Below are 15,343 nucleotides of genomic sequence, written 5' to 3'. Positions count from 1 at the left end.
ATTCGCTCGAGTAGGCCTACTAATTTTCCACGAAGTTGGTTGTTTTTTACTGGGAGTGGTTGCTTCTATTAAGCCATATGTAGTATGATCGTTTTCAACTCTGGCTACGCGTGGCGTATCATCGATGTCGAGCAACTGGCAGTGCTTGACTCCAAATTCTTACGTGTTGATGTATGGGATATACCGTGAAATAACTCCACTTGTTTGCTACGTGGCCTATAGAATGTCTTTAGGACGTAGTCATCAAGCTAAATTGCCTCCCCTCTAGTCTTTATAGCCGACGAACAATGCGTGTCCAATCATTCATCTTAAAATTAAAAACATGGTCAAACAACTTTTCACTTATGAAATAAAGGTGATACTAAATGATTAGGTCAATAATGCTAGCTAGGAGCTTTCTTAATATTTCAAGGCAAAACAATCAAGCACGGACCAAAAAGATTCATGGTCAGTTAGGTTTGTCGGTTGAAAGACGTTAGCTTTGCAAATAGATGATGTCGAGAACCAAAGTCATCCATTTTTAGCCCTCCATTTGAGACCCAACATGATAGAGTGATGCTAACTCATAGCTAAAAAGCTGATATGTTCAAAAAAAATTGAAAAAATATCAACAAACCGAAATGTTTCCTTGTATATTCTGAGATATACGCAAGAGTCTCCTTCAATTATTTCCAATAGGGAGATACATCACAACTTCTACATTAATCGATGTTCATTACCATTCTTATTGCATAGTTTCAAAACAGAGTATTACAATCAATTCGACACAAAGCGTGGGTACAAAAATCAACCAACGAAAAATAGGAGACATGGAGTTGAGGCATAATCACGAAAGTCGGGTATTGCACCTATACCCGCACCGGTTTATTAATATACCACGTGCTACCATTTATTAATTCTTGCAACCGGAAAAGCTCTTTGATAGTGATAGAGTAACCTATATTGAACAAGCAATGCTAATCATAAGAGTACAATGTTAGGACACCTGGCACATATATGTGAAATGAATATACCCGCATTGATAAAAATCTAATAATTAATTAATTGTCTTACTGTTGACAAAGGTAACGGTAATAGTACTCCTAAAGAGTGATTTGCCCCCACTTAAAAAGAAAATTTTCACCTATAAGCATATTTTTGCCCCCTCTCAATTTTGATCCAGGATCCGCCACTGGTTCACTTAGTTTTACTTTTACTTCTGTTTCGAACAGAATAATCGTTGCCCAATCTCCGTTTATGGACATGTAATGATTTATAATTGGAAAAGAAAAGATATGTGATGAAGAAGCAAACCTGACAATAGACTTACTCTTAATTCCATAACACTGTGTTTGGATGCATGGAAACTGGGCATGTAATTGAAATTTGGGTCGATTTCGCAAATTCCGCCGTTTGGTATGTGTTCGGAATTGATCTGTGGAAAGCTAAAGACTTGGTGCACAATATTCCTTGCGTGATCTGAGGTTATCTTGCATTCAAACATCGTCACATCAATGGAAAATAAAAAATTCCTGCAAAACATCCACGCATGCATCAAGAATCAGTCCAAAGACTAGACAAAAACAAATGTTACTCTCGATCGATCAAACTTTGTCAACTCTCCTCGCTTTCTTCCAGAGCGTGACACGACCTTGCGTATCACACACCTTGAGCACCTCATGTCATATAAACTGTCCAGGTAATAATTAGTCAATCATATATACCCCTCGCAATTTGTGTCTATATATACTGTATGGCACTATCTATGTCCATTAATTGCTTCACCAACGATACTAAGTACTACAGAGAGTACAGAGACATTTCGGGTTGAGCAAGATGGCTTGGTCGTCGTCTTCGTTCTGCATGGCCGTGCTGCTCGCACTGGCCGTCTCCGCGCAGCTCGGCGCGTCCGACCTGGCGCCGGACTACTACAGCAGCACCTGCCCGAACCTGGAGAGCATCGTCCGCAGCGTGGTGGCGCAGCAGAGGGACGCCACGATCAAGACGATCGGCTCCACCATCCGCCTCTTCTTCCACGACTGCTTCGTCGAGGTAAGCACACGCCGCGCGCATGCAGCGACGGCGTTTCAGTATGTAGTGTAACTGACTGGTCGCGTCGTGTACGTGCAGGGTTGCGACGGATCGGTGCTGATCAGCTCGACGGCGGGGAACACGGCGGAGAGGGACGCCGACGACAACAAGTCCCTGGCGCCCGAAGGCTTCAACACGGTGAACGCCGTCAAGACCGCCGTCGAAGCGGCCTGCCCCGGCCAGGTCTCCTGCGCCGACATACTCACCATCGCCGCGCGAGACGCCATCGCCCTGGTCAGTACACGCTCACATACACTTTCAGAGTACACTGTTTACGTTTTCGAGTACACGTGTACTACAATTTAAGCATACCAGAGCCTGACTGGGCTGTTCGTTCTGTGTAACAACAGAGCGGCGGTCCGTTCTACCCGGTGGAGCTGGGCAGGTTGGACGGCCTGAGCTCCAGCGCCAGCAGCGTGACGGGCCAGCTGCCGCACCCCACCCACACCATTAACCAGCTGACCGCAATCTTCAGAGCTCAAGGGCTCACCAGGTCGAACATGGTCGCTCTCTCAGGTGAGAGAGACACACTGACAGACACACACTTGTGCCTCAAGTACATGCCGCCGGACGCCGGTGATGTAACAAGCTTTGGTGTGTTGTATATGCAGCGGCGCACACGGTGGGGGAGGCGCACTGCGACAAGTTCAGCGACCGGCTGTACGGCAACCCGGCGGACGCGACGCTGAACCCCAAGTACGCGGCGTTTCTCCGGAGCCAGTGCCCCTCCAGCGGGTCGCCCAACCCGACGGTGCGCATGGACCAGACAACGCCGGCGCAGTTCGACAACCAGTACTACCGGAACCTGCAGGACGGCGGCGGCCTGCTCGCCTCCGACCAGCTGCTCCACACCGACAGCCGCACCCGCAAGGACGTCGACGCGTGGGCCGCCAGCACGGCAGCCTTCAGCCGGGCCTTCGTCGACGCCATCACCAAGCTCGGCCGCGTCGGGGTCAAGTCAGGCAGACAGGGCAACATACGCGAGCGGTGCGACGTCTTCAACTGATAAAACGTCCTCAACCGATAAAGTCATGAAAAGGATGGATGCGTGCATACATATCGCTACGGCTTCTTAATTGGCTAGTGTACGTGCATGCGACAAAGGTGCATGAGGGTACACACAATGTGTGCGTGCGTGGTACATAAATTCCTTGTGTCTTCCGGTTTGTACATGACCTATACATGTTGTTTCATTCGTTGCTTCTGTATGTGCGGGCTATGCACATAAGTTGGATTTGATAAAGTGAATGAGGGACTATCTATTTCACATTCGGTTGTTTTTCTTTTCACCAACACTCGAAAAAAATAGACCAATAAGATTATTTCCCTCCTTCCACCACTTCTGTCATTCCCTTTATTAATTCCGAACGGGAATCTGCAGGTCTCTTCTTCCATGTCCCTATCTACATCTCCCGTGAGAAAACACAAATATGTAGTATTGTACCTGCAAATAACCAATACGAAGAGGAAAATTAGTCTTACTCCTCTAGAAACTAAAGTATTTACACTGGATTTACATGTGATTTACGGAAAAACTGATGTATTTACAATGGTATCTTACGGGAAAACTCACGTTTTATAGTGGATTTACATGAGATTGACGAAAAAACTCATGTATTTACAGCGCGGGAAAACTCATGATTTGTGGTTTTACAGTGGTTCATACAGTGGAATTTCTGAAAAACCCCATGTATTTTCATTGTATTTACAGTAGAATTTACAGTGGTATTTTAGGGGGGTTCATATTGATTTACATGAGATCTATGGAAAAAACTCATGTATTTACAGTGGTATTTATGAGAAAACTCATGTATTTACGTTAGAACTGACAGTGGAATTTACACAAAAAAAGGATCTATTTACAGTGGTTTTATAGTGGTACATGCCGTGGTACTTATGGAGATAAACTCATGTATTTTCATTTGTATTTACAGTAGCATTTACAGTGGTATTTACAAAAAAATACCCCATGTATTTACAGTTGTATTTACGAATAAAACTCATGTAAATAGCATAGTAAAAAATGAACATTTCTTTAAAAGCAGCGACTCATAATCAAAATGACTTCCCTATGGTCTGGAATTGCAAAATGAACATTTCATTAAAATTTGAAAAAAAAAAGAGAGAAAAGGTATGAAGACACGCCATGCAAAATCACTGAATCATCATTCATTAAGCAAAACTTCTGTACATGAATATGGCAACATGGGAGGTTCCAGACTTCCAGTGATGCGAGTCACGCAGATTAAATTCTTGCAAAATGAACAACATGGAGAAAGTCTTTGTTCTTATCCCAGTGCTACTGATTTGTGCTTGCTTAGTCTGAACAGAGAAGAACGGTCCAGTCCAAACCTCATGGCACCGAAAGGAAAAGAAACTAGAGACTGACCGAACGCACAAAGAATTTGATTGTTGCCGAATTGAAAAGCACTCGGTTGTTAAATAGCAAAAGTGATGAATAAAGGGCATGCACCCCAAAAAAGCAATGGGTGCACACCTCAAATAAGTTGGTAAATACTATAGTTTTATTGCATGCTAATGAGATGTTCTTTTTTTCACATTGTCGACATCTCAATTTCCATCGGCATCGAAATTGCAGCTCGTAATCGTGTCGCAACCACGCCAACAAAGCCGACTTCACGTGGGCGTCACACAAATGAGAACCAAACTGAAGTCGACGAAGACTCCACAAGTAAACGGTTTAATAAGTTCGAAGATATTTGTTTACTGTGCATTGTAATAGCCTTTTCTAAAAAAAGTCTTTCTATGTCTTAATCAACCGAGATTTCCTCAAGTCTCAATCGATTTACAAAAATGCAACTTCACTTAAGTATGAAATGCAACTCACATTTTATGAAATTGATTGAGACTTCACTTGGATGATGCTTAGCAAAACAGTGGAAGTTATAGCATTCAAAATTGTTTGCTTCAAAAGGTAAACTCGCGCAAAGTTGACACTCTCCAGGAAACAAATAGAAAAGTTGGGCCTCTCAAAATATAATGGGGCATATTGCAAAACACCATGCCTTTTGTTAGCTGCTAACCTAGCTACAGACATTGCATTTATTTAATATATGTTGAACTAATTTAGGCTCAAAATTTCTTTCTCGAGTCACAACATTCCTCCGAGGAAACCTTGCTCCGCACGGCATTGTTCATTGTTATATTTTCTATTCTAACAAAGAAATTATTGGCGGGAGTCTGAGTCTGGCAAACTACCGATGAATTTTTAGGGGCAAGACTTTGGACATTTACAGCTGGGTAGTGTGACAGCCTGAAGGCCCGGTGAAAACTTCAAATCAGCTTCCTCTACTAAGTTCACTAAACACATGTTAAACAAAAGAGTGACACTGGATATTCTTGTCGAACTTCCTCCACACTTTACCAGGGCAAGTTTCCTAGTAAGAACCTCCAAGCTGTGTTCAGGACGTAGTCATCAACCTAAACTACCTTGCCCGTAGAATTTATGGCAAACGAACAATGGGTATCCAATCATTCATCCTAAAATTAACAACATGGTCAAATAGTTTTTTCATTTATAAAATAAAGGTGATGCCAAATGATTTGGTCAAATTAATGCTAAGGTGACATCTAGGAGTATTCTTAATATTTCGAGGAAAAACGGTCACGAACAAGCACGGAACAAAAAGATTCATGGTCGGTTAGGTTTGTCCGTTAAAAGACACTAGCTTTCCAAATAGACGATGTGGAGAAGCAAATGCACTCATTTTTAGCCCTCCATGTGAGATCCAACAGATGCTAATTCGTAGCTAAAAAAAATTCTCTGTTCAGAAAAATTAAAGAATAAAAACAGAAAATCGAAATGTTTCCTTGTATATTCTGAGATGTATGCAAGAAATCTCCTTCAATTATTTCGAATAGGGAGATACATCCTGACTTCTGCATTAATAGATGTTCACGACCATTCTTATTGCATAGTTTTAAAACGGAATATTTCGTCACAAAGTGTGGTACAAAAATCAACCAATGAAAATAAGAGACATGGAGCGTTGAAGCATCATCACGAAAGTTGCTTATTGCACCTATACCTGCACTGGTTAAATAAATTATGTGCTACCGTTCCTAAATGGTTGCTCCCGGAAAGCTCCTTGACAGTGATATGGAAACAGGGTAATGCTAGTCATAATAGTAGTATAATGTTACGCCAGCTGGCACATATATGTGAAATGAACATACCCGCATAACTAGTTCACTTTTTAATGATTTAATAATTAATTAGTCGTCCTATTGTCGACAAAGGTCACGGTAAAACGCGTAATGTTCACTTACTCTTACTTCTACTTCCGTGTCAAACCAAATGAGTAAGGTCATCTCTATGCCTAATATCTGTTTATATTATGGTGTAATGATTTATATAAATGGAAAAAATAAAAGACATGTGATGAAGAAGCAACCCTGACAATGGACAGACACTTGATTCCCGCAAAACATCGTCACATCAATGGAAAATAAACCCCCGCAAAACATCCCACGCATGCACCAGGAATCAGTCCCGACACTAGACAATAGCAAGTGTTACTGTCGATCGATCAAAGTTTGTCAACTATCCTGGCTGTCTTCCAGAGCGTGGCAAAATCTTTCGTATCACGGCTTGAGCATCTCATGTTATATTATCATATTGTCAATGTAATCGAGAGTCCATTAGACGCCGCCTTTTGCAAATCTCTGTCTATATATAGTAAGTATATCCCTCCATTTCTGCATACTAAACATACTACAAAGAGGTATTAGCATTTAGCAAGAGCAAAAAAATGGCTTGGTCGTCGTTGCCGTTTGTGGTGCTGTTCGCCCTGGCCGTCTCCGCGCAGCTCGGCGCGTCCGACCTGGCGCCGGACTACTACAGCGACACCTGCCCCAACCTGGAAACCATTGTGCGCGGCGTGGTGAAGCAGAAGATGGATGCCAACATCCGGGCGATCGGCTCCACCATCCGCCTCTTCTTCCACGACTGCTTCGTCGAGGTAGGGTCGCAGCAACACGCCCAGCTGCTTGGATGTCGCAGTAGTATCACCTGTAACTGATGGGTCGCCACTGTGTCGTGCAGGGTTGCGACGGATCGGTGCTGATCAGCTCGACGGCGGGGAGCGCGGCGGAGAGGGACGCCGACGACAACAAGTCCCTGGCGTTCGAAGGCTTCGACACGGTGAACGCCGCCAAGGTCGCCGTGGAGGCCGCGTGCCCCGACCTGGTCTCCTGCGCCGACATACTCACCATCGCCACACGAGACGCCATCTCCATGGTCAGTGCACGCTCGCCATCTCCATAGTAGACGTACAATCCATGAATACCCTAGCCTGAATAGACTGTTTGTGTTCTTCAATAACAGAGCGGCGGTCCCTTCTACCCGGTGGAGCTGGGCAGGCTGGACGGCCTGAGCTCCAGCGCCAGCAGCGTGCCGGGCCTGCTGCCGCGTCCTACCCACACCATTAACCAGCTGATCGCAATCTTCAGAGCTCATGGACTCACCACGTCGCACATGGTCGCTCTCTCAGGTAAGGCCGTAAGACACAATGACACACACGCGTCTCTACCCTGAGACACTGACACAGGACGCACCTAACAAGTTTGTTGTTCTATATAAACAGCGGCGCACACCGTGGGGCTTGCGCACTGCGGCACGTTCAGGGACCGGGTGTACGGCAACCCGGCGGACCCGACGCTGAACCCCACCTACGCGGCGTTCCTCAGGACCAAGTGCCCCGCCGACGGGTCGTCGGACCCCATGGTGCTCATGGACCAGTCCTCGCCGGCGACCTTCGACAACCAGTACTTCCGGAACCTGCAGGACGGCGGCGGCCTGCTCGCCTCCGACCAGGTGCTCTACACCGACAGCCGCACCCGCACCAACGTCAACGCGTTGGCCAACAGCACGGCCGCCTTCAACTCGGCCTTCGTCGACGCCATTACCAAGCTCGGCCGCGTCGGGGTCAAGTCCGGCAGCCAGGGCAACATACGCCAGCAGTGCGACGTCTTCAACTGATGATGAAGTCACGAAAGGGATCGATGATACCGATGCGTGCATATCGCTACGGCTTCTGAATTAGCTAGTGCACGTGCGTGCGTCCAAGGTGCATGAAAGTGCACACATTGTGTTCGTCAGTTCGTGGTACATAAATTCGTTGTGTCCACCGGTTTGTACAAGTTGTTTCATTTGTTGCTTTTGTATGTGCGGGCTATGCACGCACATAAGTTGGATTTGATGAAGTGAATGAATAAAGCACACGCGCCCCGAATAGTAATGGATGCACACCTCAAATAAGCTCGTCCATACTATAGTTTTGTTGCGTGCTAATTGATGGAATGTTCTTTCTTCTGTTTCTTTCTTCACATTGTCGCATCTAATGTTCACCGCCATCAAACTTGCAACTCGTATCATGTAGCAACCACACAAGTAAAATTGGCTCCATGTGAACGTCTCACAAATAAGAACCCAAATAGAAGTCGACGAAGACTCCTCTAGTAAACGGTTTAATAAGTTCAAAGATATTTGTTTGTGGTGCCTTGTAAAAGCTTTTTCTCTGACAAAAAAGGTATGTCTGTCCTAATCAATCGAGAATTCCGCAAGTCTCAATCCATTCACAAAAATGCAACTTTAGAGCATCTCCAGCCGCGTCCCCCAAAGCGTCCCCCAAACCGCGCCGGATTGAGCGTTTGGGGGACGTGTTTTGTTCGTGCCGCGTTTGGGGGACGTCGCTCCCCAGCCGCGTCCCCCAAACGCCGCCCCCAAACATTTAAAATAATCTTTCTTGGCATTTTTATTTCAATTTCCACAAACTAATACATAATTGGGAACGTGGTTTACACAAAGACATAGTTAGAACATGGTTTTCCACAAACTAATACATAGTTTGAACCATGGTGGACACAAATATAAAATATTGCAAAAAAACTAAACCTAACTAGGCCGTGCATCGGCGGTTTCCTGTGTTCGCTGCTAAGAAACAACACTCCGGGCACACCCAGATCACCTAAGCTCGGAAAATCCAGCGGGAGGATGGTGCCCTTGTTGGTTCTACCGATGAGGCGAACAGGCAGAAACCTCCGTGCACGTATTCGCTGCGAAGAAACAACACTCAGTCGTCCTCCGAGTCGGTGCTGTCGTCGTGGGAGTCCCTGTCGACGTGGTAGTCCCGGCGGCAGCGACTCTCGTCGAAGACCTTGATGCTCATGTCCCTGTTGTCGAAGTAGGAGAACACGAGGATGAAGCCGGCTTGGAGGCTGTGGTGGCGCGCGAACTTCTCCCAGCCGATGTTGAGGTACATCTTGCCGCGCGCGTCGTAGATCGCGTCGACGATCCACCGGCGGTAGCCGCACGAATGCTCCCGCGGATGCATCGTGCGCGGGCGTACGCCGCCGACGTACTCGGCGAAGGAGTCCGGCAGCCTCCGGATGCCGCGCGGGTCGCCCTTGAGGACGTGGACGAACTCGAACGAGGACGTCCTGCTCCACGTCCATCTCCGACGATGAAGACGACGGCGCGGGAGGCGACGGCGATCGTTCGGCTATGCCGCGGCCACGACCACGACCACGACCACGGCCGCGGCCGCGAGGTCGGCCTCCGCCTCTACCGGACATGGCGGCGAGTCTTGTTGAGAGATGGTGGCGGCTAGGGTTTGGGAGAGAGGCGCTAGGGGTTTGTGTGTGAGAGGGACGATGAGAGGCGCCCCTTTTATAGGCCGGAGGGAGGCGGAGGAGCGGTGGTGCTCGTTAACGCCGGCACGCAGAGCTAGGCGCGACGGGACGCGCCGCCGCGCCCTCTGCGGGAACTGCACCGTCGCCGCGCGCCAATAACTTCCGTCGCGAGGTAGGCGACGGTTAGGTTTAAATTAATTGTGCCGCCGACGGGTCGGCCCCGCCACTCCCCGCCTCGCTTCGTTGTGTCCGGCGTCCCCGGTGCGTCCCCCGTGGGACGGGGACGGGCTCGGGGCGCCGGACACCGTATCGGGCGCGCGCCGGACAAAAAGGGCTTTGGGGACGCGGCTGGAACGCTTTTTTGGTCCGGCGCGCCCCAAATCCCTTTGGGGGACGGTTTGGGGGACGCGACTGGAGATGCTCTTAGTTTAGTACAAAGTGCAACTCGTGTTTTAAGAAATTAATTGAGGCTTTAGTTGGATGTTAGTTTTTTTGAAAACTAGTTGGATGTTAATTAGCAAAATCGTTGAAGTTATAGCATTCAAATTTACTATTTTGCATTTATTTTATATGATGAAATAATTTGCATTTATTTTATACGATGAACTATTTTTTGTCCAATTTTTGTTTCTCAAGTCACAACATTCTTCTGGGGAAACCTTGCTCGGCACGATATCGTTCTTTTTTTCTAACAAATAATTATTGGCGGGAGTTTGAGTCCATCAAACTGCTGATTAATTTTTGGAAGCAAGACTTGGACATAAAACACGGCATATCTCGTCACGACATTTACAGTCGGGTATTGTGACAGCCTGACAGGATCGTGAAAACTTCAAATCAATTTTCTCTGTCAAGTTTATTGAACACATGTTAAAGACCAGAGTAACATCGGACACATTTTATAGTACTCCTGTCGATGACTTCCTTCACACTTTACCAGCGCAAGTTTCGTAGTAAGAATCTCAAAGTTTAGTCCATTTACATAATCCTTTTCTAAGTGCAGAGGGACCCGCCTTATGTCGAACTGAAGAAAGTAGCACACGCCAGTTGACACGACCAGCAAGCTCTCTGCAGGTCTACGAGCTACCAGAAGGTTTCTCCATTCACAGGGAGAAACATGAGCAGGAGAAGCTTTCAGCAAACGCACGGTTGATGAAATAAGTTGTGCGCCCATTTGTTGCCTTTGTATGTACGGGTTACGCGCAGATTGAATGAATAAAGCACATGCACCTCGACAAGTTATGCGTGCACACCTCAAATAAATTCGTCATACTTTCTCCTTCCCAAATTAGGATGCCTATAGTTTTCAGTTAAAGTTAATTTTTTAAAAATTTAAGCAACTATATACGAAAAATATCAACATCTAAAATGTTAAATGCACATAATACAAAAATATATTTCATGATGATTTTAAAATTATTAATTTAATGTTATAAATGTTGATACTTTTTTCTATATAGTTAATCAAACTTTGAGAAGTTTAACTTTATCCAAATAAGTTCGTCATACTTCCTCATTACCAAATTAGGATGCCTATAGTTTTCAGTCAAAGTTAAAAAAAAAATTGAGCAACTATATACAAAAAACTATCAACATCTAAAATTTTAAGTGCACATAATACGAAAATATATTTCATGATGGTTCTAAAAATATTAATTTAAGGTTATAAATGTTGACACTTTTTCTATATAGTTGATCAAACTTTGAGAAGTTTAACCTTATCCAAAGATTATGGTCATTCTATTTTCTTTTTGACAATCAATACCATATATATTCATACTAACAAATAGTACATGCATGGTAGAGATACATTAACTGACTCCAACGATTACAAAATAAAGTCTAAAAGACATTAATAAATCTTCGAGGCGGAAATACTTTTGTACACCCACGCATGGGTGTGGGTGTTTCTATCACCGTTCATTTATTCCTCGAGATTCGTGCCCACCATGGAAGAGAGAAAGATTCTTTTCTCTCTCCTCTTTTTATCCGAATCTTAAAGCACAATGAACGGTGACGGAAACACCCACACCCATGCGTGGGTGTACAAAATCCACTCTCATCTTCGAGGTCAACAAATTCTTTCTTCTTACATAACACAATCTTGTACATGCATTCTATTTTGGGATAGAGGAAACATACAATTTTATTGTGTAAGAATGAGATATTCTTTAAAAAATGGAGAAAATAGCATAAACAAGAAGAGAATTGTCCGATCAATTAGCGAAACCGGCTATAACCTATCTTCTGTTTTTAACATTGTCACAATATCAATTTGCACTGTCATCAAACTTGCATTTCACATTCATGCAGCATGCACATCAGTAAAACTAGTTTCTTTTTTTGCGAGGAAAAGCTGTTGATATTAAAGCAGGTAAATTACAGAAAGGTCCACACCAAAGATGAAAATTACAAACAAGACCCTCTGCAACTCGATGTCGCCGGCCAAGAGCAAAACGTGCCGATGGCGCGCCCCCGCTGCTTCTCCACTCGAACCTTGGATCAGAAGAAGACCCCCTGCGGACGGGAAGTCGTCGAACCTCGAACTCCGAAGAGCCTACATCCTGCTCCGTCGGCTGCATCGCCTCGCTTCACCAACAGCATCTCCATTTATTCCGGGGATCCGCCGCCTCAAGATCTAGGAGGGGGACGGACGCACACGGCGGCCCCGACGAACCCCCAGCGCGAGGAAGGAAGTGCTCTGCCATGCTGCTCCACCGAGCACCACAGCCGAAGATGGCGAGCACCACCTACAAACACGAAACCAGCCACGCCTCCATCTCCACGGCGCTGCCGGCGAGGTCCCTAACAGGCTAACAGCTCCTATGCTATGTACACACCGGGATTCGAGATTTCCCCAGCCTCCCGCCGCCGGAGCAGCCGCCGGAGACGGGGGAAACCGGCGAATCGCCGGTGGCGAGGTGGATCTGACGGGGGGTTCAGAAATTCGCCCTCTGGTTTCGTATGGATATCACATCAATGAAAATCATATTGAACTCGACAAAGACTCCACAAGTAAACGGTTTCCTATGTTGAGAGGTTTTTCGTGTGTGATTAAACTTAAGCTTTGTCTATGTCTTAATAAACTGGGATTCCATCAGTCCCTGCTAATTTAGAAACGTGTAACTTTAGTTTATTGAAAAGTGTACCTTGCATTTTTAAGAAGTCGACCGATACTTCTTAAAATATCAGCTCAATGGGACTTGGCAAAACAATCAACGCATATGGCATTAAGAATTAGTTTCTTTGCAGCAATGTAGCATGAAATGTTGAATTGCCGCAAAGTTCGGAAATCTAAAAGCAAATTTTTCCCCGATGAATAGATTAAGAACTGTCTGACAAAAATAAGAAAAATAAACAATTAAGCCCTCGCCAAATATGGGGCATGATTGCAACCTTTCGTTGTGTTCTAATTGCTGGTGACTAAGTACATTTCAATTTTTATATGTTGAACAAATTTTGGTTGAACAATTATTTTCTTGAGTTCCAACATTCTTCCTAGAGAAACGAGTGCGCCCACGGTATTCTTCGTTATACATGCTTTTCCACTGAAGGAATTATTGGTGGGAGTGTAAGACCGTCAAACTTACAAATTATTTTTTTGGACAATGATTCAACATAAAACACGGCATCGTCCGATGACATCTACTATCAAGGAGTGGTGAGCTAAAAACGTGTTGAAAACTTCAAGTCAATTTCTTCTACCAAGTTCAATGAGTACATGTCTACCTTGGTGCATAGATAAAAAAAAAATCAGAAAATCATTAGAAGTTAAATTTTGGTGCAAAGTTTGGAAATCTAGAAGTGCAGTTTTCTCAATGAACAAATTAAGCACTCTCAAGGGGGGAAATGGAAAATAAATTCAGCACTCTTAAATATAATCTGGTATAATTGTGAAGAAAAATATGTCATTTCCAACTTCTAATTCTGGTGAGCAAGGACGTTGCAATTGTTGTGCATCTTGAACCAGCTTTGGTTGAACATTGCTCTCTCGAGTAACAGCATTCCTCCGAGGAATTCTTGTTCGCCACGGTACCCTTTCTTGTTCTTGTTGTTTTTATTTTCAACAAATAGATAATTGGCGGGCACTTGATTTTGTCAAACACCGGGTTAATTTTTTTGGGATGAGACTGCGACATGGTACACGGCATCTCGTCATTAGCGTGACGAGAGTCTGATACGGGTGAAAACTTCAAATGGGCTTCCTGTATCAAGTTTACTGAACACATCTTAGTAAATGAAAGTAACACCGGACAAACTATCGCATTCTCGCTGGTAACTTTCACTACACTTTAGCGACGCAAAGTTTAGTAGGAATCTCACATTCCAAGCCTAGAATTCCAAGTGCAGAGGGACCCGCGTGACGGAGAACTGAAAGTAGCACGCACCGGTTGACGCGACCAGCAAGCTCTCGATCTGCAACTTTACAAGCTCCGATCGAGAAGGTTTCTTCGTCGCAGGCCAGGAGAACATGAGAAGGAGAAGAAGTTTTCAGTAAACGCACGCGTGCGACGCTGGAGGAGCGCCGTGGCGAACGAGGAAACTGATAATCTGAAGCCGCCGATGCTAGGGACCCTGCAACCACCGCGGAGATCGACGTCCCAACCGAACAGCCGAAGTCGCCCCATTTCATTACCTTATCTCGCGTCTCGTTGGATATCTTCCCGGCGCAGGCCATGTCGCCTAACTAAATAACGATCAGAATCCATGATGTCTCACTCATCTGAAGCAACTTGAGTTTATCTGAACTCAGGAACTGTTGTTGGTCGTTTGATTTTGTCGGGATCCCGAGAGTCATGGTGAACCCTGGGCCGTTTTTTGGAACCCTGGGCCGGGCTATCTATATGTAGATCCGTGGGCCTCCACGAAAGATGGGGAAAGAAAGAGACCGGTCCAATTGCGGAATGAGCCGTTGGGGCCCGGGGCCCGCTGAGGAGCGGACTGATGTGTTCGTGTCACGCTCAGAAATCATCATCAGGACTCAAAAGGCGCGTTCCTAAAACAACTCGAAAGACGTGTCATTTTCATTCCCGTCGAGGCGTCGACCGTTGCCCTGAAAATCCAACACAGCGACTCGACAGCCCACTGTATGCAGTCAGCATAGCCGGCGAAATTGACGGAGCTACGCACATGTTCTTGGAAACGACGCGTGCAATTCAAGCTGCCGATTAGCTAAACCATGGTGGCATGGCATGGCGGAGAGCGGCGAGCGGCAGGAAGCAGCTAGCAACCGAGCCCTTTGCCCTTTCAGGTGCGGCCTTCGCTGTGCGGCGCTACCAGCTCCGGTCTCCGGCGTTGGATCTCGTTCTACAGCAGCAATACCTCGTGCTCATCTCGGCGACGTTTCCAATCATAAAACCTGCTCCGAGAGACAACAAACACAACCCGCAATGCCTTGGCCGCGTTCGCCTTTCCAGGCAGGCGTCCAGCCAGAAACCTTATCTACTGTGTCGATTTGCGGACCTGCTAACGGAATGTGCACGGAACTGCAACGCCATGGCTGTCTTTTGGATTCAGTTGCAGTGGGCGTACATTTGCGTGATACACGTCTCTTCCCTGTGTCTTCGCGTTATACAGTTCAATGCTCCTTCAGTTTCTGACTTTTCCTCTTTTGAAAATT

General features: G+C 45.7%; 2 protein-coding genes across 2 annotated transcripts; both read left to right on the top strand.

The window, feature by feature from the left end:
• The first annotated feature begins 1,815 nt into the window (after positions 1-1,815).
• Positions 1,816-3,315, top strand: LOC124700608 (peroxidase 51-like). Its single transcript, XM_047232700.1, has 4 exons — positions 1,816-1,941; positions 2,110-2,304; positions 2,421-2,586; positions 2,682-3,315. The coding sequence occupies exons 1-4, from the start codon at positions 1,816-1,818 to the stop codon at positions 3,074-3,076; spliced, it is 882 nt and encodes a 293-aa protein (XP_047088656.1). The 3' UTR covers positions 3,077-3,315.
• A 3,527-nt stretch (positions 3,316-6,842) lies between these two features.
• On the top strand, positions 6,843-8,071 carry LOC124700609 (peroxidase 51-like). Its single transcript, XM_047232701.1, has 4 exons — positions 6,843-6,962; positions 7,136-7,330; positions 7,418-7,583; positions 7,677-8,071. Exons 1-4 carry the CDS (start codon positions 6,843-6,845, stop codon positions 8,069-8,071), a joined length of 876 nt encoding a protein of 291 aa, XP_047088657.1.
• The last annotated feature ends 7,272 nt before the right edge of the window (positions 8,072-15,343 follow it).

The sequence above is a fragment of the Lolium rigidum genome, chromosome 3, assembly GCF_022539505.1.
Source record: "Lolium rigidum isolate FL_2022 chromosome 3, APGP_CSIRO_Lrig_0.1, whole genome shotgun sequence".
Taxonomy (NCBI): Eukaryota; Viridiplantae; Streptophyta; class Magnoliopsida; order Poales; family Poaceae; genus Lolium; species Lolium rigidum.
The sequence above is the reverse complement of the archived record's forward strand: the minus strand, read 5'-3'. Positions and strand labels throughout refer to the sequence as shown.

Coding starts and splice junctions, on each gene's coding strand:
- LOC124700608 (XM_047232700.1), top strand. CDS start 1,816: ATGGCTTGGTCGTCGTCTTCGTTCTGCATGGCCGTGCTGCTCGCACTG. Junction 1,942..2,109: donor GCCCGAACCTGGAGAGCATC/GTCCGCAGCGTG, acceptor GTGTACGTGCAG/GGTTGCGACGGATCGGTGCT. Junction 2,305..2,420: donor CGCGAGACGCCATCGCCCTG/GTCAGTACACGC, acceptor GTGTAACAACAG/AGCGGCGGTCCGTTCTACCC.
- LOC124700609 (XM_047232701.1), top strand. CDS start 6,843: ATGGCTTGGTCGTCGTTGCCGTTTGTGGTGCTGTTCGCCCTGGCCGTC. Junction 6,963..7,135: donor GCCCCAACCTGGAAACCATT/GTGCGCGGCGTG, acceptor TGTGTCGTGCAG/GGTTGCGACGGATCGGTGCT. Junction 7,331..7,417: donor CACGAGACGCCATCTCCATG/GTCAGTGCACGC, acceptor CTTCAATAACAG/AGCGGCGGTCCCTTCTACCC.